General features: G+C 39.3%; 3 protein-coding genes across 3 annotated transcripts; all 3 read left to right on the plus strand.

The window, feature by feature from the left end:
* The first annotated feature begins 10480 nt into the window (after positions 1-10480).
* On the plus strand, positions 10481-12463 carry LOC147491992 (F-box protein At1g47056-like). Its single transcript, XM_086565975.1, has one exon. It carries the CDS (start codon positions 10692-10694, stop codon positions 12321-12323), a length of 1632 nt encoding a protein of 543 aa, XP_086422101.1. The 5' UTR covers positions 10481-10691; the 3' UTR covers positions 12324-12463.
* A 1261-nt stretch (positions 12464-13724) lies between these two features.
* Positions 13725-14573, plus strand: LOC147491993 (uncharacterized). Its single transcript, XM_086567373.1, has one exon. The coding sequence runs from the start codon at positions 13725-13727 to the stop codon at positions 14571-14573; it is 849 nt and encodes a 282-aa protein (XP_086423499.1).
* A 1072-nt stretch (positions 14574-15645) lies between these two features.
* Positions 15646-16626, plus strand: LOC147491994 (uncharacterized). Its single transcript, XM_086567374.1, has one exon. It carries the CDS (start codon positions 15646-15648, stop codon positions 16624-16626), a length of 981 nt encoding a protein of 326 aa, XP_086423500.1.
* Positions 16627-24877: the final 8251 nt, after the last annotated feature.

Below are 24877 nucleotides of genomic sequence, written 5' to 3' on the forward strand. Positions count from 1 at the left end.
TAGGAGAAATTATGCCGCACCTGCCAACTTGGAGAATGCTATTACTTTGCTATCACAGAAAAATTAGAAGTTTGAAAGTGTTCTAGAGCTTCTTGCACAGTGTCAGCTCAATCTCCAGCAATCCCAGGCAAGTCAATGTTCTAGAATGGAGTCTCTAGAGACCAAGGTCGACCAACTCACTACTGCTTTGTCTGTAAAGACACAAGCCACTCAACCTAGCTTATTGGAACCGATATCGAGGAGTGAAGATGTATGCCACATTGGGACAACTTCTAGTACTGATCACCTCCATGATCATGTCAGCTCAGTTACTACTCTTAGATTAGGATTGAAGATAGACAACAAGGTTGACTTACGACTACCTCACGACTACCGATTTTTCCATCAGCTCGGTCCTCTTTCACGAAAGCGAGGGAATCGAAAAACCAGTCTATTTCACCAGCAAGACATTGACAGATTCAGAAAAGCATTACTCTCCAATTGAGAAAACGATGTTATCTTTGTTATACTTTGCTCGCAAGTTTCGACTCTACTTCCAGGCTCACGCCATCAAGGTCTTAACAGATGTACCCATAAAGCAGGTCTTGAATTCCACCAACAAAACGGCATGCATGGTCAAATAGGCTGAAGAACTCGGAGAACATCACATCGAATTTTTTCCCAAATGTCTCTAAAAGATCAAGTAGTTGCCGACTTCCTTGCTGACTTCCCCGTTGAAGATATCAACTGGGAACCTGAGCTTATTACTGAAGGAACATATATGGTTGTATGTCATTGACTACAAACCGTGAAAACCCATGCGCAACGGAATAAGGGTGTTCACGATTTTGTTTAGAATCATACATTTGATCAACTGTGATAACTCTGAGAATCAGCAACCTCTTGATCTTCTATTGTATTCCTCTCTTGGAATGGACGTTGTGTGGCAACGATCTACCAGCCCCTTCTTTCTCTCTTGGCCAAATTTTGGGACTTATTGTGCTTGAGCAATCACTCAGTATTTGGCTAGGAAAAAAGGGTTTTTGTATATAGGCTACAACAGGGACCATGAGGAGAAATTAGGGTTAGGTCTCCTGACGGGCTTAGGCTTCTCATGTTCGCCCAAAACACACGGCCCAAGTCCGTTAACAAAAGGCTTATTCCACTAAAGGCCATTGTTACACTACCGCCCTAATCCCAAATTACGTGTATTACGTTTATGGGTTATATATTATATGCTTGTTGATCTCCCCGTGTTAAGATATCGAATGCCCGTTGATTAAGTCAAGTTACTGACAACTACATTAATCAACTTCTTTTGTCCTTGAGTAGTACCACTCAACCTCATTGTCATGTTGGATTAAATCCACCTGTAGGGTTTACATGACAATTCTTATGAGCTCCTTAAGGGGACATCATCAACCGACTTCTTGCGGGTCATGGATTCCTTTTATAATCAACAGCACACCTTACATACAATGTCATTACCCAATCCATCGAGTTTGTTAATTCACAAATGAATCTCACTCATTGATGATTTAAAGCAATGTACAATGCACGTAAGTGTCTGTTATTATATCCGGATTAGGAGGACAAACATCCATAATAACAGAGGTGTTTGTTCTCTTATATAGTCAGTATAAAGAGAAACAACCTCACTTGGTCTTGTTCAATACACACAAAGTGTACTAGTATAATCCTGTAGTCAAGATAGACTAATACCAGATTATAATACAACCATACCAATGGTTTGTCCAAATCCATCTAGGTTGTGAACGTTTACTTATACTTTATAAGGTACTGATGATATGATCTTCTGTGTGTCACCACACAACATATCATCTACAACATAAAATATCATATAACTAATAACATATATAATATGCATAACATTTGCCCATATGATTCTCATTCAAAATATAAAGAATTAGAGTTAATACAAAAGTAATGCTTTTAGTATATAACCATATCAATTACTTCACTCCATCAACCAACCACCCCAAACACATGGCACCTCTACATAGATGGAGCTTGCAACAACAACGGTAGTGGACTAGGGGGCTGTGTTAACTTCACCAGAAGGAACCAAGCTACAAAAGTCAATCAAGATCGATTTTGCAACATCCAACAATGAGCGGAATATGAAGCGTTAATCACAGGCATCTGCATGGCACAACAATTACAAGTCTAAAAGCTCAAAGCTTACAGTGACTCGTAACTAATTGTCAAACAGATCACCAAAGAGTATGTGACAAATGGAGCAAACTTAGCCAAGTACGCTCAGGTCGTCAATGATATCATAAACTCGTTTACAACATTCTCTTTGGAACACATTCCCCGAGAGGATAACAGACATGCAGACAGCCTGCCTTTCTTAGCCTCAAAAACCCAAGATGCATGTCCCAACACATTTAACATTGACATCCTAAAGAGGCTCGCCTACCAGCATGAAAGTGTCAACAGCCTCATGGACTTCTAGTCCTCATTCGAAGAAGAGATCACTCAATCTTGGATATTCCCATTTATGAAGTTTATCTTACATGGCGAGCTCCCAGCAGAGGTAATGAATGCTCGTGCCTTACAATTTTGAGCCCCCAGATATACCGTGATCAACGGACGATTGTTCCGTAAATCCACAGGAGGACCACACCTAAGGTGCATAATTCCACCCGAAGGCCAACTTATCTTCGACGAAATTCACAAAGGCGAATATGGCAACCATGCAGGAGCAAGATCTTTGGCTCATAAAGCAATTGCCTAAGGGTATTATTGGCCAGGCATGCACATCGAGACAAAAAAGTATGTTCTCAAATGCCACCAATGTCAAACATTTGGTCACAGCCACTTAAGTCCAACACGGGAGTTGATCAACATAGCCAGCCCGTCACCTTTTCATATATGGGGGTTAGACATCATGGGACCATTTATCCCATAAAAGATAACAGGGCTCAAATACGTCCTTGTAGCCATAGATTACTTTGCCAAATGGGTTAAGACAATACCACTTGTTCAAGTCAAGGAAGTCCACATCATCAACTTCATATGAACCAATATTATCACAAGATTTGGTCTACCCCACACCCTCATCATGGACAACGGAACCCAATTTGCTGGCACACAAGTCAAGGCATTCCTACAAAAGTGGCGCATAACTTCAAGCATTTTCTACACCTAGATATGCACAAAGCAATGGCCAAGCAGAGGCCATAAACAAATACATCAAAGAAAATCTCTAAAAGAAGTTGGAAAGCAAGAAAACCCAATGGCCAGAACAACTCGAGAACATCTTATGGGCATAAAGAACAACAGCCCGAGCCAGTACCAACGAGTCTCCTTTCAAACTTTGCTTCGGAACAGAAATAGTCATACCATCAGAACTTACAATCACAACCACACGTTCTGACATCATCGAATAAGGAGAAATGACAACATCTTAGCCAAAGAAGTCGACCTCCTAGAGGAGTGAAGGGAAACTGTTGCAATATCCCTATCTCGGTACCACCAAACCATCCAACAATCTTACAACAAGAAGGTCATCCTAAGATCTTTCCAAGCTAGCGACCTAGTCCTTAAAAAGACCTTAGCACCAGCCAGGCTTGACCCAACGTGGTAAGGACCATACATAGTGCATAGAGTCGTTAGAAATGGAGCTTACTGGATCAAAACTCAACTCGGTGATGTGCTTCCCCAACCCTAGAATACATCTCTACTCAAGCGTTTTTACCAATAATTTTTTCCTTCAGATGTATCAATCAATATGAAAAAAAATTCATTAGCATTTTGCGTATAAGTGTTCTCCTTGCATTATATGAGTACCACACATCTTGCACTCGCTGCCCGATCTGGAATATCAAAGTAGCCGATCTAACACTAACGTCCAGGGTTAAGCACGACTCAATTATAATTATCACGCAAATGTTAATTATCAATCAAATCCAATCCACGGTCCCCCAAAAGGACCGCAAATCAACTTAACACTAACGCCAGGGTTAAGAACGATTAAACTATAATTGTCACGCAAAGGCTAATTATCACTCAAATACAATCCAAGGTACCCCCAAAAGGACCACAAGTCAACTTAAGGCCTTTGAAAGGGTTAAGTTTGACTCAACTATAATTACCACTCAAAGGCTAATTATCAGTCAAAAATCAATAAGAAGTTCCCCCAAAAGGAACCACTCAATCAATACATATACCTAAGGACACGAAGAAACCTAGGTGCCAACTACGCACATCTATTAGGTCGTACACAAACACTTATGACCTACAAGCATCAGACAATCTACCAAAGTACGGCAGGTCTTCGAGTCTAATACTATGCATCACATGTAGTCAAATAACAAAACAAAAAGTAAGGGAATCAATCACATTCATACAAAATTCACAGACAATCTTATTTCAAAACAAGTAATTTAAATATTTTTATGTACTACAAATTCGGTTAGATATTAGAGGCTCCCAAGTTATCCTGGGAAAACTACCTCAACATGCCCATCAAAAATAGAAGTTATCAATATCAACAACAAAAGGAAAATATAGTTCAAAAACTTCATCCATCATCAATCACATCATAAGAAGAAGAAAATCAGTTGACACGAGGCAAATTCTCCACATTCAAGGGGTCCAGTTGGCAGCCCTCTTCACCAACAGAGCCACTAGCCATATCACCACTTGCATTAAGCACTTTAGTGGCAGGATCTTCAGTTGGTTGGACAACTGGAGCAGCACTCAGGTCGGTTGGTAGATCAGATCGTCTACTAGCATCTACAACAATACTTTCTATAGTTATTGTTGCAGCCCCACTTTCAACAGACCTCTTGAGGGTTTTGTACTTACATTCTAGTTCCATGTAATCATCTACCAGAATATAAACATCACCACTCTCTACCAGATCGACCAGATTGTTGTATTCATTCTAAGCTCGTTCAATAACAATCTGCGATTGTTTGCTCTCAGTAATCTAATGCGCTACCTCCACCCTTGAAACATCAAGAGATGGCTGCAATAAGGCCACCTTCCCAGCCAAATCCCTGACCTGAGCCCTCATCCCCACCACTTCAGCCCGTTCAACCTCTTGCACAGCCAACAACTTGTCATAAGCCTCCTTGACAACCTCCAGCTCCTTCTTGTAAAGGTCAGAGATAGTTGACATCTCTCTCAATTTCCTATACATTGCCAAAACCTGACAAGATAACAAAGTAAGTCAGGAATCAATATCATAAAGCACAAAGCAAATCGTAGGTCGGAGATAAATTTACAAAACACAGCGAGCAATCCATGTCTTTCAGGTTCACCTCCAAATCCTTCCTAGTCTCCAACTGATGCCTATCTCCATCTAGGGCAATACTTTCCAGCAGTCCATTCACAACCAGTGAAGACTTGAAACTGCAGTCTCTATTCTTCACTAGCGTCAACCCACTCACTGGGTCATAATAGGTGACTGTCCTATCCAGAACGTCAGACTCTCCAGCCTTATCACCTTAGAAAGCACTTCCAGACCCCTTACACTTTTGGGCAGTTGACTCAGTCTCACTAGCCTTCTTCTTGCCCCTAGCATTAGCTACCCCAATGTTAGCCGCCAGCTCCTTCAGGTTCATCCTTTCAAAGGAACCTGACCGAATGAAGTACGACCTTCCACCATAACAGGTCGTTCCTTAGACTCAGTTTGGGTCCTCTTAGTCCTCTTCAGGCTCGCCGACCTTAGCTCGCCTCTTCAGCTGAGGCTTACGAAAGGGAGCGAGAACATCACCAACTCCCCCAACACTCCCATCTCCACGACCTCCCCTATCACTCTCACCCACCTCCACAAGTCGTCTAACCACAGGACGGTTACTCGAGCCTCCTCCAACGTAACCATCCTAGCACTAGAAACATGCCCCTTTCTTTGATCCTCTCGATCCATCCCAGTATCCGCGAACTAGAGTCAGAGATGTCAAAGACTAACTTTCGAGCCCTTTTCTTTTGCTCAACCTTCTTACGGTTGATCTTCTCACCTCTGCGCTTCTTGAAGTAATCCGCAACCTCTCCCAAGACAGATTATTTCTCCTCCCAACTCAAACAAGCAAACTATTTTATTGCTTCGGTGTTCATACACCCACGAATAGCAACCTCTGCAAAAACAAAATAAAGTTGTTAGAACGTTCAAAGTATCAACTACCCTACATACACTACGACCTATAGCATAACGACCTACCATCCTATTTTATAGTATGATTCGCCAACTCCCAGTGAGAAGGACTGTAATTATCCACAACTAGTAATGGCCTATGCCCCCAATCCTCCTTACTCACACCCATAATCACAGCAGATTTACCCTTCATCATCTGCAAACTAAAATTCATAGCAGACGACCTCTTCACAGAAAAATTCTCAAGCATATCTGATAAACAGATGTTATAACCCTTCTCATTCAACAAATTCAACACATGAAAAACCCTCCAACTATTTCCCACGAACTGACAAGGGACCTTTCTACAAAAGTTCAAAACCTCCACAGTAAGACGTGAGAACAACAACCTCATCCTGGCCTTCAATTGACCATAACAAACCACAACACCACCATCCCGAGGAACGTAATCCAAGCCAAACACATTCCTCTCTCCACTTAGGTCGTATATACTCAGATCGGAGTCCACCCAACCAAATTCCTCCCTTAAATCAACAGTACCATCTACCGATCCAGGTACCGCCTCCTCAGCCATCGTCTTCAATGAGGAAGACGATGACGCCTCATCTCTACTACGCACCCTAACACCACCATCTCCATCACTCACAATTGTCTCCTTCCACTGATCCGAGGAAACTTCTCCACTCAAACTATCACTAGTAATCAACATGACAAAAGCAAAAAAGAAACAAAAAGATCAAACTTTGTGTATCAAAGAGAAACGCACCTGGAAGACAAAAGGTTGGAAAGTTGTTTGCTTTTCTTTTTTTGCTGTTTACTTTGTTTGGATAAAATAAGGAGATGAAAGACCTTCACACACAAAAACCCTTTAGCTGCACAAATCTCGAAAAAACCAAAACGTTTTGCATTCCCCAACAAAACACAATCATAACCAACTTACCTCGCCCACAAATCCGCCGAGACTTGGGCCCATGGATCAGATCCAACAGTTTCCACACATTTCCAAAATTGTTCAAATAAACCAGTTGTCTAACACGTGTAAAGAGCTTTCTTTTATCTTTTCTTTTCACACCATAGCTATCCAAAAAAATAAATAAAATAAATGGGGCTGTGTAAGTACCCTCCGTTCTCAAACATATCACTACAATACACGTGTCCACACACCAGGTCGTATCTTCACAGCTAGTACATCACCAGGTCGTACCACACCACCAGGACGTAACAACGACCTAGACTCAGGTCGTCCCAAATATCAAACACAGGCATATATGAAAGCAAATGATCTACCGCGATCCTGAAGCTCAGTCAACGCACCAATGAAGGAGACATTTACTTTGTAACAGCAGAAGTAATGATGAATCATCAAGATAGCACAAAATATGGATCTACATGCACTTGATAATGGCCTGGACCAAATAAAGAAAGTCAACTCAAACATCTATAAGTAGAGAGAGATGAACTACATAAGACTTGATTCAAATTGACCCAAAAAACTTGATATGTAGGCAACTCTTATCCCAAGAAAGAGTGCAACCATTCCATACCAACCTCAACATCATGTCGTAGATACAAATCTACACCTCTACAACATTGCTTTGCATTACTTGCATTATATTATTAACATTTAGAAGCTCAAGCTGGACCAATGTTGGTTTTCGATCTTCTTTGAATTTCTATACATGGTTACAGTCCAAATATCAGTAATGTTATCCAAGATATTATACATCAATGGAGTTGATCGAGTTTCTCACTTGAGATATTGTCATAGGCATTTGTTCTTTATTTTTTACCTTTCTTTCAAATAAAAGGTGTGGAGAAAACAATTTTGTAGTGATCTAACAGTGGATGGACTAAAACCAATGAATTAGAAGGAAGTTGAGTCTAACTAAATTAAAAGGGAGTTTAGTCTAATTGCTAATTAGGAAACTATGTTTTCTTAACTAGAGAAAAAGGCATATATCTTCACTAAAAGCACTAATCAATTTTAGAAATCGATTGCAAGAGTTTCCCATACATTTTCCAAAATGAATACGAATTAAAAATCTTTTTTCCAATTAAGAATATGGAAATCCTTTAGAGGTGTAATATGTTACTCCTTAGAATCAAATACTAGTAAATAATTTTATTAAGAATCCTTATAAGATGTAGTATTATTAATTGGACGGAAGCAATCTTTGGTTACACAAAAGGAATAAATTTTTGAATCTCTTTGAGTGAGGTAGGCGTAAGATGATTTGAGTGAGCCAGGTAGGCTTAAGTATTCTCTATTTCATGTATATCTGCACTGCTATCAATATCTTGAAGCTAGCCATTGAACCTATAATGATCAACACTAAATTGTATTAATTTAGTTATGAATTATATAATGTCTCCTTAGACATTTTTTAAGTTGTTGTATGTTTTGAGGAATGAATTTATAAATACCTAAGTTGGCATGACATTTTGTCGTGTGAAGTAGGGGTGGGAATTTGGCCCTAACGACCCTAACCCGGTCCTGATCGACCCGACCCTAAGCCCTATAAAGCCCTCACAACTAAAACCCTCACAGAGTTTAGGGCAGGGCTAGGGCTAAGGTTCTGAAACATAGGCCCGACCCTAATTCAGCCCTAACCAAGCCCTAGCTATAGTTTCACATTTTCACTATAAATACACGTACCATAATTGTCCAACTCTTTGTTAAATATTTTAAATTAAAATAACATTGTCCTTTGTAATTTATCACTTACACCCAAAAGTACTTTCAATAACTTGTCTTATATAACAAAAACTTGTCAACCTATCTAGCAGCCATGAAAAACAATGAGCACTAGCCTAATAAAAAAATAAGACTTTATTCATTTGATCATCAAATCAAAGTCTAGAACTTATTATTCTCAATTTATTTTCCCACTTACTTCTTATAAATTATATTTTTATTCACATCCAAGCCAAGTCTAGAACTAAAGGTTTTCATCTACACCATTAAATCGAAATACAGAGCAGAAATTTGTAACACAGAAACCAAAAAAACAACTTTTGTCTGAAAAATGGCATTTGTAAAACGAAGAAAATATATAGGCTTGGCCCTAAAACCCGACCCTAAAACTCGGCCCTAAAGCCTTTAAAAGGGCTTAGGGTAGGGTCAGGGCTTGAGATTTAGACTTGTGACCCGGCCTGACCCGACCCTATGCTGACTTTAGAATTTGGGCCTAATTCGGCCTTTAATATCTAAAGGGCTTTTAAATGTTTAAATGTTTAGCCCGAATTCAAACCCATTGCCCACCCCTAGTGTGAAGTTGGGAAGTTATTTGTAATAAATATTATATATGTATATCAATATATGACAATATGACACAAACATGTTCTGTTTAGATGCCAAAAAATAGGCGAAACCAAATCGAGTAAAATGACAAATTTACTGATGAATTTAACCATTGACAATTGAGTGGCATCGCCTCGGATTAAATTCTAGTATATATATATATCCCTTACTTCTAGATTGTGTTCAATTCAAATTCATATTCATCCACAAATCAAGTCGAATCCAACTTGGCAACTATAGCTATGAACAATCTGGATCCAGATAAGGGTGGAATTCGAGCTAAATGAGCCAATCTTTACCATGTTCAAGCTCAGCTCGTTAATTACACGAGCTTTAAATTGAGCTCGAGCTCAGCTCATATTGTTAAACAAGCGAGCTCAAGCCGAGCTTAAACCAAGGACCAAAATATCGGTGATATATCCGATATATATCATTTTTTTGGTACACCGGCATCAATATTTTCAATATATATCTACCGAATATTGAACTCTTTTTTTTTCTCGATATATATCGGAATTTCTGATATAAAACTTTATATCGCCGATATAATCGATATATATATATATACGATATATATCGTTTGATTTTTGCCATTTTTTAATATAAATCCGATATTTTCGATATATTTCTGATATTATATTTTCGATATTTCGATATTTTAAATAGTTTGGACTGGTCACAAAAAAATATGGATATATCCGATATATATCAGTTTTTGGGTACATTGATATCGATATTTTGGTCCTTGGCTTAAACGAGCCGAGCCCGAGTGGCTTGGTTATTTTACACTACAAATATGCTATTTGAGCTAAACGAGCCGCTCATTTGTTACATCAAGCTCATTTGTTACACGAGTTTTATTTTGAGCTCGACTTATATAATTAAACGAACTAACTTGAGCCGAGCTAAATGAGTCAAGTCCGAGCCGCTCTGCTCGAATTCCACCCTTAGATCGACACTCGGAAGCCTACTCGAAATCGAATACTCGATGAGCCAACTCGTACAGCCCTAGTTGAGTTTGTTGAAAGTTAAAATTGCGTCACAGTTTCAGTAGTTTCAACTTACAAGTTTTGGAAACAAACCTGAATTAAATATACCACGTGGCACTTAAAGTCATGAGGATCATCGAGTATCAGTTCGACACATAATTATATCCGTCTCTCTCTCTCTTTCTTTCTCTCAGAAGCACCACCTCCTTTTTCTCTCTCTCTCTCTCTATGCTGCTATCTTACGCTTCACTACTCCCAGCTCACGTTAGCCACCACCACCACACCACCATCTTTTATGGGCCAATCCCCCTCAACATCAGCTCCACCCGGGCCCATAACACATCTTCGCCGTGAAACAAATCTCAACCGTTCAATAAAAAGCAGATCACCAGCGGCTCATATCATTTCACCACCACCACTCCAAACATTTATAACAATAACAACAAATCTAGAAAATTTCGACTTCATCTCAGAACTACCAGACGAATGTTTATCAATAATATTCCAATCCTTAAATTCGGGTGACCGTAAAAAGTGTTCATTAGTATGTACCCGTTGGTTACGTGTCGAGGGGCAAAGTCGTCATAGATTATCCCTAGATGCAAGATCCGACCTCATTTCCTATATCCCATTACTGTTTACTCGTTTTGACTCCATCTCAAAACTAGCATTAAAATGCGACCGTAAATCAGTAAGTATTGGAGATGAAGCTTTAATATTGATATCTTTGAAATGTCGGAATTTAACTAGGCTGAAATTGAGGACATGTCGGGATTTAAGTGATTTGGGTGTAGTTGCTTTTTCGGAAAATTGTAAAGGCTTGAGGAAATTATCAGTTGGGTCTTGTAATTTTGGTGCTAAAGGAATGAACGGTGTGATTAATAATTGTGGTATGCTTGAAGAACTTTCGGTTAAGCGACTTCGTGGGATTACGGAAGGGGCTGCTAGTGATTTAATAGGTCCCGGTGTGGCCGCGGGGTCTTTGAAGACTATTTGTTTGAAGGAACTTTATAATGGGCAATGTTTTGGTCCACTTATTGTTGGGGCAAAAAATTTGAAGACTTTGAAGTTGTTTAGGTGTTCTGGGGATTGGGATAGGCTGTTGGAAATGTTTGCTGAGAATGTACGTTGTTTGGTGGAAGTTCATCTAGAAAGGCTTCAAGTTAGTGATAGAGGTCTTGGGGCCGTGTCGAATTGTGTGGGTTTAGAGATTTTGCACCTTGTTAAGACTCCGGAGTGTACCAATGTTGGGCTTGTAGCTATTGCGGATAGGTGTAAGCATTTGAGGAAGCTTCATATTGATGGGTGGAAGACGAATAGGATTGGGGACGAAGGATTGATTGCTATTGCTAGAAGATGTCCTAATCTTCAGGAGTTGGTATTGATTGGTGTCAATCCTACTTCATTGAGTTTGGGGCTTTTAGCTGCTAATTGCCAGAATTTGGAACGTTTGGCGCTTTGTGGGAGTGAGACAATTGGGGACGCTGAAATATCGTGTATTGCAGCTAAATGCAGGGCTTTACGGAAGCTTTGTATCAAAGGGTGTCCTGTTTCGGATCATGGGATGGAAGCACTTGCTGGGGGTTGTCCTAGTTTGGTAAAGGTGAAGGTTAAGAAGTGCAGGGGTGTAACTAGTGAAGGTGCAAATTGGTTGAGGGAGAGTCGAGGGTCACTGGCTGTTAATTTGGATACAGGTGCAAGTGATATTCCAGAAGATATTGCAGGCGAAGGTGGGTTGGAGGAAAATGTTGTGGAGATTCCTCCTGCTGCCAGCCAGAGTACAGCTGCTGATATGGTTTCAAGCAGTAATGGTCGATCTCCATTGTACAAGGTGAAACTAGGCTTCTTTGCAGGGAGGAATTTTGTGGCGTCTACGTTCAGGAAGTGGTCAAGCAGTAACAATGGTACCAATAGTATTAAATATTGAATTGGAAAACGACATTTGGTTTTTTTAAATTGTTTCTGTTGTATGTTTTTGCTGCTTATTTTTCTTCTTTTGAGTGTTGTTTATGACCTTCATTGTTGAATTCCACTGTTTAAAATGGAAACTGTAAGAATTTTGCTTCTTATCGTCCTTGCTCATATGCTTGTGTTTTTGTTTAGTGTCTGGATCCTATTGCTATTGCTATTGCTATTGCTTTTGTTACAACTTTATGTACTTTTTGAAATAAGAACTTCTAGTTGATTATAGAGTATTGTAGGATGTACAATAGCAGAATGACAGCTTTCATGTGAATCAGCCTTGTGCACCGCACCCTAGGTTTCATGTGAAAAGGTAGTTTTAGTACTAGATTCTTATCCTATGATAGCTGCGAGAATCTTGGTATCTTTGGCATGCAGGTTGAAATAGTTATAATCTCAACTGAGTTCTGAATCTCAAGGATTTTGTCTAAAATGATCAAAACGCTGGTAACAAAAGTTATAGTAGAATGTAACTGCCATATTTATGACCAGTGACATCACATGTATAAGAGGCCTAAAAGGCCTAAAACATAACACTTCTATGAGATGAGAGCATGAATTTAAATCAAAAGGGATAAAGAGAGACAAGTAGGTAATTTTGGACCATGAGATGGGAAAGAAAGATAAGGGCTAGGAGAATGAAGGATATAAAGCCCATAAGAAATAGGGTTTCAAGAGAGGAAAGGAGGCTAAGCCACAAGAAAGAGAGGAGAGAAAAGGGAGAACTACGACGCGGCTTGATCCCTTGATAAGGGGGTAAGTAGGCAACCCAAATAGGTTCAGTCGATCATTTCAAATGACCTCTTTCCCATCTAAAACCAAGGAGAACAAACCAATTTAATTTCTCAATCATTCCCACACACTTGAATTGATCACTATATATTAAAGGTGACATACAAGGTTAATGGTATGAAAATGGATGCATACAATGGTGCCGTCAGTAGGGAACCTCATACGACCACACAATAGATTAGTAAAATTGTATGCCGTTAGATCTGATTAAGAGTTTGGTTATTTACAATGGAGCTATGGATCACGGAAACAAGAGCTGGAGATATGCATATTCATCGGACTCAAGATTTGGAGTAATCGAATCTGCTAAGTCTTTAAACTGCCGACATCTTAACAACATCGGAGTGATTAAGAATTTGGTTATGAAATTTTGGTCGGTGAAAATCGAACTTATATTTTTCCAGCTCTCATGATTTTTACATTTTGATAGTAGAGAAGAAGAGTGAACAAAAACCAAATTACCTTGTTCAATTTCTTTGCATAATCCGAAAACCATGCACTTGAAGTCAGTTGGCTTTGTTGACAAAAGCCGTACTGGTAAGCTTTTTAGGAATCATCCTGTTTATTATTATCTATGGTCCCCATGAGAATTGGAGGAATAGTCAGTCCAAAGGAAACGGGTCCTTTCTCAAATTGTCTCAATGCTATTGGTCTAATGGATTTGAAATCTATAGGGAGCTTCTTTACTTGGACGAATTATGGTGCAGATGCTAGAAAATGGTCGAAGATTGATAGGGCTTTAGTGAATCATGATTGGCTTATACAGTTTCCCAACTTTATGGCTCAATTCCTTACTCCTAGCATATCCGACCACTCTCCTATTCTCCTTCAATTTTTTGAAAGTGAGAAAAGATCCTTTCCGTTCAGGTTTTGTAATTATTGGGTGATTCACAAGGACTTTAAAGCTACAATACAAGGTAGTTGGGAGATCCAATTATATGGTTCTCCAATGTATGTTCTCTGTCAGAAACTCGAGATTTTAAAGCCAAGAATGAAACACTGGGCAGGAAAATACTTATCTGACTTGTATGCTCAAACTGAAGTAGCTAGGGAGGAATTTAATCAGATTCAGAAGAGACTTCAAAGTAACCTCCTTGACCCTTACTTATGTCATCAAGAAAAAGAAGAATGGTTAAAGCTGTGCACTTATATGGAAATGGAGGAGGCAGATTTCAGACCGAGGACTGAGAGTGATTGGATGGTATATGGAGATAAAGGAAATTCTTTTTTTCACCAGGCTATGAAAGAGAAAAGGAATAGAAATAGCATATGGGCCATACAAGACCAGCAAGGTATGAGGCACGAAGGACAAGAACAAGTTTCTCAAGCTTTCATCAGATATTACACTGAGCTCTTAGGGGTAGTTTCTGATGGGGAGTGTTCAGAGGAAGTCTTAGAAATATCCATTTTAAAGAAGAGCTAGATATTGTCACAGCGGAAAAACTGGTAGAGGAGATTACGGAGGAGGAGATAAAAGAAACTATTTTTAGTATGGATGATAACAAGGCTCCGGGACCTGATGGATATAATGCTTGCTTCTTCAAATCTGCATGGGATATTATACGAGGTGACTTTATCAGTGCTATTAAATATGTTTTTAATAGTAATTACATGCATAGAGGGGTAAATTCTACTTTCATTTGCCTTGTGCCAAAAAAGACTAACCCCTCTGTAATAGATGAATTCAGGCCTATATCTTGTTGTAATATCACATATAAGTGCATTTCCAAGATTTTGAGCAATAGGTTGAAGCCATGTATCTCCCAAATGGTTGAAATGAACCAATCTGCCTTCATTCTAGGAGGAGAGATTCAAGATAACTTGTTAGTGGCACATGAACTCCTTAGGGGCTACAACAGGAAACATGGAGCGCAAAGATGTTCTATCAAGATTGATATTCAAAAAGCATATGATACAGTGGGCTGGGACACTTTGCTTAAAGTTCTTAGGAGGCTCAGATTTCCAAAAGGTTTCATCAACTAGATAAACATGTGCATATCCACTCCATCCTTTTCAGTCCTCATCAATAGCACTCAAGGATATTTCCCAAGCAAAAGGGGGCTCAGGCAAGGTGATCCATTATTACCATTTCTTTTTGTGTTGGTCATGGAGATTTTGGGGGGTATTCTCAAGCAAAGTGCAACAAATAAAGAATTCAAACACCATTCTAAGTGCAAGAGAGTAAAACTTACCCACTTATGTTTTGCGGATGACCTTCTGCTATTCTGTAATGGGGATGATTCTTCAATTACAGCCATTAAAGGTGCATTGGACTGCTTCTCTTCTCTCACGGGACTAAAGCTCAATCACATGAAGTCTACTCTCCTCATTGGAAGTATGAACCCTGCAGGAAGTGTTGAGTTAGCTGATATACTTGGTATTAGCTTGATTTCTCCTCCAGTTTCTTACTTGGACAAAGCAAAGAGAATAGGAGTTATGGATTGCCTTCCTTTAGGCTAGAGGATTACAGGTCGAATTTCTAACTGGAAAAATAGATGTCTATCTATAATGCAGGAAGACTGCTACTTATCCAATCAGTTTTGTCCTCATTCCATACATATTGGGCAAAAACTTTCATCTTGCCAGAAGGAGTGCTGAAGAAAGTTTCAAAGATATGTAACATGTTCTTATGGGTTGGTCCCGAGATGAAAGCTAAGATGCACAAAGTAAGTCATGCTGTAATAAGATACATTAAAGACCAAGGGGGGCAGAATATCATAGATACTAAAGTGTGGAATATTGCAGCTTATTGTGGCCTTATTTTCAAGGTTGCCAATAAAGAGGAGAGTTTGTGGACAAAGTGGGTGAGAGTTTATCATTTAAGAGGACGATTCTTCTGGACTATGAACATACCGACTCACTGCTCTTGGGTGTGGAGAAACGTCCTACACTATAGAGAGAAAACACTCAAGTTCACAAAGCATGTTATTGCAAATGGGAGGGAAACCAGTATATGGCATGATCCATGGCTTCTATCAGGTCTTCTTCTTAAAAACTCTGAAGCACTTGCCTGGTTACAAGTCCCGAAAGATGCACCAGTTAGTAGGCTTATTCATGGTGGCAGATGGAATGAGATAGTGCACAGTCTACCAGAGGGTGATCTAAAGGAGCAGATTTTGCAATGTGAGATAAATACTCATTTGGGGGAGGATAAAGTGGTTTGGACGGCTTCCACAACTGGTAGGTATTCCACAAAGTCAGCATACATAGTATTGAAAAATATGAAAGAAAAAGTGGAGTGGAGCAAACTAGTTTGGGGAAAGCTTGTTATTCCCAAACACTCGTTCATAGTTTGGCAACTGTTTGTAGGATGTCTAGCGACTCATGATAGGCTGAGACATAGGAAAATTCTCAATTCCTCAAAGTGTATTTTCTGCAATGCTCAAGGTGAGAATTCGAAGCACTTGTTCTTCAATTGCGATTACACAAAAGAGATGTGGTTGAGAATAAAGGGTTTAGGCAACAATGGGGTTTAAGGAGATAGTGAAAGAATCAACTATGGAATGGAATTTCATCATGAGGATAACAAGGAAAAACTCTACAGAGATAGAGATTATTAGGGCGATGACATGTACGGCTATTTATGGGATTTGGAATGAAAGAAACAATCGGAAATTCAAGAAAGTGGCTCACATAGCTCAAGTTGTCTGCCGGGACATTTTAAGGAAGATGCAAGTTTACTTCCAGCGAATCTTGAAGGAGGAAGTAGATAGTCCAGGAATAAATGACATGCTGTCTCACATAGGAGTTTCAGTCAGATTCAAGCAGAGGACGCAGATAATGTGCAGATGGACAAAACCTATGGAGGGAATCATGAAGATCAATTCTGATGGGTCTATGACAGCTACTGATGCTAGCTTTGGAGGGTGTATACGAGATAAGGAAGGTCATGTTGCTGCCATCTTTCAAAGTCGAGGGGGGATTAATCAGTTTTGTATCAAGAGCTGAAAGGCATTGAGGTGGGCCTTAAAGCGGCAATTCTGATGGACTTAAAGAAAGTGATTATCGAATCTGACTCCAAGAGAGTTGTTCAAGTGCTTCTAGGACAGGAGGAGAGCCCGTGGTATTGTCTCAATTTAGTAGCTGCTATTAAGGGGCTTGGGAATAGCTTCGAAGTTCTTCAGTATAGGCATATTTACAGAGAATGTAACCAGGTGGCCGACTTTATAGCAAAGTCAGTTGCAAGAGGGGAGGGTGATTATGTTTTTAGTTTGCCACCTTTGTCCAGGGAATTATCTGTACTGGTGGAAAAGGATGTAGTGGGAACTATGTATGCAAGAGTTGTTAATTAATGCAAGTTAGGGTCTGCCTCAACCCTTAATCATTTCAAAAAAAAAAAAAACTCAAGGACTTGAGCCGCTTGTGTTAGTGCTGGATTGTATATGGAAATAGAGAAAAGGTTGACGTTGGATTTAGAAAGTGATATGGGCCTTGAGCTTCCGGGGACTAAATGTACTAAAAGGTATATCTGCACTAAAGGTAGTTCATTACCCAAATTCAAAAGTGTCCAGCAGCTCGGACTGGTGAAGGGAGATGCTTACGAGTTCAGTGCAGGACAATAAGACCCATCATTCGTGTATAGACTCCTGGTAGTTTCTAAACCCTGAGTTTCACTTTCAGGTAAGCAAATTCATTTTGAGAACGTATATATTGTGGTGTTTATCAACCATATGAATGAGAAGTTTGATAATTTTTTAGTTATGAAGTATGTAGCCAAAAATTCTACCAAAATGGTATGATCCCTTAGCGTTATCACCCCTCATGAGCAAGCACATGAGAACTGGACATGTAACAGAGCTTATCCTTAAGACATACGTGCTTTCTCTTACTACCTATGAAGTTATGCTTCAATAGCGATTCACCATTAAGACTGGAGTGGGTGATTAATTGCATGTGTACGCATGTCTACTTATATTTAGGTGATTTAATTGGGCACTCATCAAATTGGATTGGGCAACTCCCAAAAAATAAAAAAAATAAAAAAAAAATAAAAAATAAATATATATATATATATATATATATATATATATATATATATATATATAGGGGAGGGATAGAGGCACATTCTTATATATAGCCACATAAATTAATAAGCAAAATCATGGACTTAAAAGTTGAATTAAAGGCTAATTTTTTTGTAGATATGATCTCCCCATCATGGAGAACATGCTCACAAAAATTCAGCTCATTCAAAAGAAATCTAACATTAGAACATGCTCACAAAACTTTTCCGTTAGATGAAAAGTTCAAAAATAAACACAAATGAACATTAATTTTTACATGGTTAGACATACAAATATTATGATTTTTGTGAGAATGATCTTCATGGTAGGGAGATCATCTCCAAAAAACTAGGCCATAATTCATTTGTATGTCGAAAATGTGGCCATAATGAATGTGCCTCTATCCTTTCTATATATATATATATATATATATATATATATATATATATATATTACAAGTTTGTCATATTACAAGTTTGCCATTAAAGTCCAGGCCCAACAACCAATTCAACTAGTCTCGCCATAACGAACCCCCCAGGTCGTACTCAAACGGTCTCGACATGTCATTGCAGTATATACTCAAACGGTCTCACCATATCGTTTGAGTGTACACTCAAACGGTCTCGTCATGTCGTTTCAAAGTACATTCAAACGGTATGCGCGTGTCGTTTGAGACAAAGCTCTCGGGTTTTTAGCTAGACGATATGGCTAGGTCGTTTGGGCAGTCTCCAGGACGACATGGTGTAGTCATTTGGGGACTCTCTTGGGCGACATGACTAGGTCGTTTGGACTAAAAACGATCAATTTCAAACACAATCTCAAACAAGTCAGAGGGTGAAGTTTATTCGAAGTGAAGGTCAATCAATTGAATTTTACTCGAAGTTTACTTTAAAAAACACAATCTCAAACAAGTCAATTAGCACTCGAATTTATTTGAAGTTTACTTTAAAAAACATGACTCAAATTGGGTGAAGTCGCCAACTTCAATTCCCATTGTTGATTCACAACTCAACACTCGAAGTATGAACACGACATAAAACTCTCTCTTTTTTTTTTTCTTTTTTGGGTTTAGTCTTGCGAGAGAGATGATACCGGCTAAAATGGTTTGAAAAAATGGTAGCCCGTATGCATTGAGGTGGGGTGTATTGGGCTATTGCTATTAGGCTTTGTTGTTGGGCTTGGGTTGGAGGCTACCCGATCAAATTCTAGTGGTGCCCAATACATGATATATTTATCGTTGTGGGGGCCGTTTTCACGATATCATTCCATTTGAGTTATGATGGGAGGAAATGCCTGCTATTAGCCTATTACTAGGGGCAGGCCGTACTAGGTCTCATAGGCTGGTCAACTCTGTAGGAAAGTGAGGGATGTCCCGGCTTTGCACTGGAACACCACTTGGTGTAGTATGACCTTCGTCACATGCTAATAGATGATTGATTATGAGCAAAGCATTTTCATTTGTCATTCGTTTGGTACCATAGCCTCTATGCAGGGATGCTGTGGGGAATCTGCAAACTAGTTAGTTAACTTACAAGACTGGACTGAGTGGGGCACTTGAGACTATTTAATCAACTTTGGAGCTTGAGCAAATGGACATCGACGACCATGAAGTTTGGAGGCAAAGGAACAAGGAGATTCAGAGTTTGAGACTGAGATCGACGGATTGGAGCGTTCGAATACGAATGGTAAGATAATTACAGAAGATATGCAAAGACATACCACGGCAGGTAATTTGTTTATTTTGTCGATGTCATGTACATAATAGACGAACGAGTAATGATTTAGCCGTCAACCATAGTTACACTGGGGGCAGGCAAGCCTTGTCGCCATCCTAGGCAAAGATGTATGGGGGGGGGCAAAGATGGGTTGTCCCCAAACCTCGTGATATTCCACAGACCTATTAGCTATAGGTTATCTAGGTGTCTGCGGACCCAGATTAGTAACATGGTCATACACCTCTGGGTAAGACGAAGTACACAGTCTTGAGCATATAATCGTTGTTATTTAGTGTATGCATATACTTCTGCTGAATGTTCTTTATTATAACTCACGCGTTATTTGTACAACACTCAAATATGAAAGTTTCAGGTTACAGAGAAAGAGAAATACCTGCGGTATCGCAGAGCCAAGTTCAGATTGAGCTGGTAGTGAAAGATAGATCTATCTCACCCCGTTTACTACTATGTTTGCATGTATTTATTGCCATTAAGGAGCTTAATTTTAACACTGAGTGTTTCAAACAATAATGATTGCATGATATCACATTGATAATTGATGTTAGCATAGATAGATGCGCCCTTTGGTGGGGCCGCGGTAGTAGATTGGGAAGTTGTTTTTTCCCTTATATGAGAGGTTAAGCAAACGGGTATTGTATACTCCGCATCTAACTTTAGTTGAGTTCTAGGAGTAGAGATGTGTTTAACTCCCTTTCAACCATGCTCTAGGGCATGGCTGACCGAAGAAGAGAAGTTGGGTTAGTTTTATCTGCTGAGGACAAGTTTGAGCATTGGAGGTCGAGGACATGAGCACGAATACAACAAATGTGAATGGATAAAGTTGTTGCATTTTTCGAAATAGAGCGGAGGGGTTCGAGAAGACCCTTCGCAGATATGCTCTTGTGTTTTTCGAATGAGAGCAGATGGTTTGAAAAGACCCTTCGTAGATATGTTGTTACGCTTTTCGAATAAAAGCGGAGGGGTTCGAGAAGACCCTCGCAGATATGTTGTTGCGCTTTCCGAAACAGAGTGGAAAGGTTCAAGAAGACCCTTCGCGGGTATGCTCTTGTGCTTTCTGAATGAGAGCGGAGGGGTTCGAGAAGACCCTTTAAGGATATGTTGTTACACTTTCCGAATAAAAGCAGAGGGTTCGAGAAGCCCCTTCGTGGATATGTTGTTGCGCTTTCCGAAACAAAGAGGATGGGTTCGAGAAGACGCAGATATGTTCTTGTGCTTTCCGAATGAGAGCAGAGGGTATGAAATCCTTTGCAAATAGATTATTAAGTTTTATGAATGAGAACAGAGGGGAAGAGACCCTTCGCGACATGATGTTAAGTTTTAAGAGTGTGAATGATGAGAAAGAGACTTTTCGTGAAGATGTTGAGTTTTACAAATGAGAGCAGAGGGGTTCGAGAAGACCCTTTGTAGATATGCTGTTACGCTTTCCGAATGAGAGCAGATTGAGAAGACACTTCGCATATATGTGTTGTGCTTTCCGAAACATAGTGGAGGGGTTCGAGAAGACCCTTCGTGGGTATGCTCTTGTGATTTCCGAATGAGAGTGGAGGGGTTCGAGAAGACCCTTCGCGGATATGTTGTTACACGCGCTTTCTGAATAAGAGTGGAGGGTTCGAGAAGACCCTTTGCGGATATGTTGTTGCTCTTTCCAAAACAGAGAGGATGGGTTCGAGAAGACGCGAATATGCTTTTGTGCTTTCCGAATGAGAGCGGAGGTGATGAAACTCTTCACAAATAGGCTGTTAAGTTTCATGAATGAGAACGGAGGGGAGGAGACCCTTTGCAACATGATGTTGAATTTTAAGAGTGTGAGCGATGAGAAAAAGGCCTTTCGCGAAGATGTTGAGTTTTACGAATGAGAGTGGAGGGGTTCGAGAAGACCCTTTGCGGAATCTCATGCCCAAATCACATTTGGGGGCAGACTGAGTTGCTACTGGATATGAGTGCGGGGGATGAGATCTCTGTGGACCCTTGTGTCCAAATCAAACTGGGGGCAAGCTGAGTTGTCCCTAAATATATTTCGTGTTATCTGAATGGATGCAGGTAGGAGGAACCATCTGCGGACTCTCGTGTCCAAAACAAACATGGGTTGGATGCTCCCTTAAACTTGTATGGGCTAAAAACTTCAAGCTAGGGATGAGTTGAGAAACTATCAATGTGACCTAAAATGACATAAGCGGAGACATATTTTTGAGTTGGCGAATTTTTTTTTTTAAAAGTTTTTATATCACAGAACTAGTGTCAGAGGAATACACAAAAATATGAGATCAAGTCATATGATATTGCGAAGGTTTAGAATTCAAGTACAAATATAGAAGAGATCAAAGTCTTCTCGGGTCCACCGACTTCGTCGATGGACCCGGGAGGGGGCATCTGTACGTAGTAGCCATATTTATTACCAGTGACATCACATGTATAAGAGGCCTAAAACATAACACTTGTATTAGATGAGAGCAAATGAATTTAATTCAAAGGGGGTAGAGAGAGAGACAAGTGGGTAATTTTGGATCATGAGATGGGAAAGAAGGATCAAGGGTTAAGAGAAGACTTAAGGAAGGGTATAAAGCCCATAAGAAATAGGGTTTCAAGAGAGGAGAGGAGGCTAAGCCACAAGAAAGAGAGGAAAAGAGATGAGAGAAAAAGGAGAATTACGACAGGGCTTGATCCCCCGATAAGGGGGTATGTAGACAACCCAAATAGGTTCAGCCGATCAATTCAAATGACCTCTTTCTCCATCTAAAACCAAGAAGAATAAACCAATTTAATTTCTCAATCATTCCCACACACTTGAGATGATCACTATTTATTAAGGGTGACTGATAACTGTAAAAATGAATAGTTTACCTACGAAATGAACGATGAATTCAAAACGTAAGTAAACTAAAACTAATCTTACTATCTCAATTATCAAAGCTTCTACTCTCGATGCGAATTGCACTAAGTGGAGTAGGAAGTTCGTTCCACTCCTAGTTCCCTAGCATGGATTGTTTTCTAAGTCTAAGAAATCAGTCTTAAGTCAATGAGAGCTTTACGAAATGTTATGCTTAACAAGACGCGTTATTTTAAATAACGAGATATAATAAATAACAAGATAAAATATAAACTAAAGTTAATCTACGAAGCTACGGAAATACGATTGTTTGAATCTAGATAAATAAATTAGAGGGGAATTGAATCCACCTCGAATCCAACTTAACGACCTAGCGTAGAATGTTGTATCTCGATTCTCCGTTCTACTGCAGCGAGAATTTCGAGTTCTAATCCCTAGTGTTCATGGCATTCCTACCGGATACTAACTAGCATGTGAGGTCGTCCACCCATTCTCATGGCGAAACACGACCTTCTAGAGTGGAATAGATTCTACAACCAATTCTATACTAACCACTAAGTTTTCATCAAGGCTTCATCAACCCCTCTAATGGAGGTTTTAGCCTTGATTCATCAAACTAACATTTCCCATTGAATTTAAACTAAACATAATGTAAGAAATTGAGATTTACTTAATTAAACAATAATGAATCTAATTTAATGGTTTGGAATGAAATGAGAACAAGAATTGAAATTAGATCTAGAATGGAAATAACCAAATTCGAAATTGACAAACTAACTATTTTATTTATCTAATCAATCAAGAACAATGATTCAAGAATTTAATCTAAAAGCAGGGAATTGAAATGGAACTAACACTTAATTAATTAATAAAACTAGATCTAGAATTCTATATATTAATTTAGGTCTAACTAGCTACCATTAACAAAGAGTGAAGCTTTTGTTTTATACATCCGGATCCAAAAATCGTGCATGGGCTTGGAGCCATGTTTGGGGAGAGAATCAGCCCAAAACCCAATTCTTCGATCCAAAAGGCCTCTTGTTTGCAGTTCGCTTCAACAGACTTTTCGTCCACTTCTGCTCCTCTGATTGGGTCAAGGCTTGGACCATTGGAAATCTCTTCCGAGCGGTCGTTTTGACATAAGGTAGGCCCAATTCGAGGTCCGAGTCTAAAGATATGGTCTTCGGAAGTTACATTGACTTTGTTAATTGTTTTGCTTTGCGTGGACTTTGACTTTTCATCTTTTGACCAGGCTTTACAAAGGCTTTGTCTTCTTGAATCTTGGCCTTTAATCACTGAACTCCTTAGTAACCAACCATTGCTCCTTTATCTCATCAAAGTGGCACATTCCTGCACATAATTGACTTTGAAGCCTGAAATACATAAAAACACGTAATCAGTCTTAACTCTTACTTATTACTCACATAATTGGTCTAAAAGTATGACTGCTAAGGGGTTAAAACTACAGTTTTGGGCTCTTATCAGTGACATACAAGGTTAATGGTATGAAAATGGGTTCATACATATAATTTTGATGTAGGAAGTGTTGAAGGGAACAGAATATATAATTCCTTCACTTAGATGCACTTTCATGTTTTTCTATTCCTTCTAATTATTTTTATTAAAAAATTTGCTACAATAAAGCACCCTTGCACATTTGTATTGGATTCTAAGCTATTTAATATGTTATCTCTGAAGAAGTGCTTATGCGGTTATTTGTTTTCTGGCAAAATTGAGGCACTCTTATAGCATAATTTCTTTGTTTAAGGTCATTTCGGATGGTTTTGTTAGTTTTCATTTTATAGTTTGGTATCTTTTCCATGCGCATTATATGAGAAAGTAGTCGTGCTGTCGCGTTTATAGTTAGTAGGTACAACGTTACACTTGTTATGGTCCTGGATGTTTTAACTAAAAATGCACTAACTTGAGTGGTTACTCAAAGAACATTAAAGATAGTTTGTATGAGCACGCACATAACCATTTAGTACCATAATACAGTCTGTGAATATGATAAGAGTTTGTTACGTATTCATTTTCATTCTTCTTGTATGAATAGTTGGTAATAATTGATTTAAAGTTAATAAGAAATCAGTAGTTTCTCATGTGCCACCAACTTGCGGGGTGTGTGTGGAGACTGAAGAGAGCAATTTGGTGTGCAACA

Source organism: Coptis chinensis, chromosome 6, assembly GCF_015680905.1.
Source record: "Coptis chinensis isolate HL-2020 chromosome 6, ASM1568090v1, whole genome shotgun sequence".
Taxonomy (NCBI): domain Eukaryota; kingdom Viridiplantae; phylum Streptophyta; class Magnoliopsida; order Ranunculales; family Ranunculaceae; genus Coptis; species Coptis chinensis.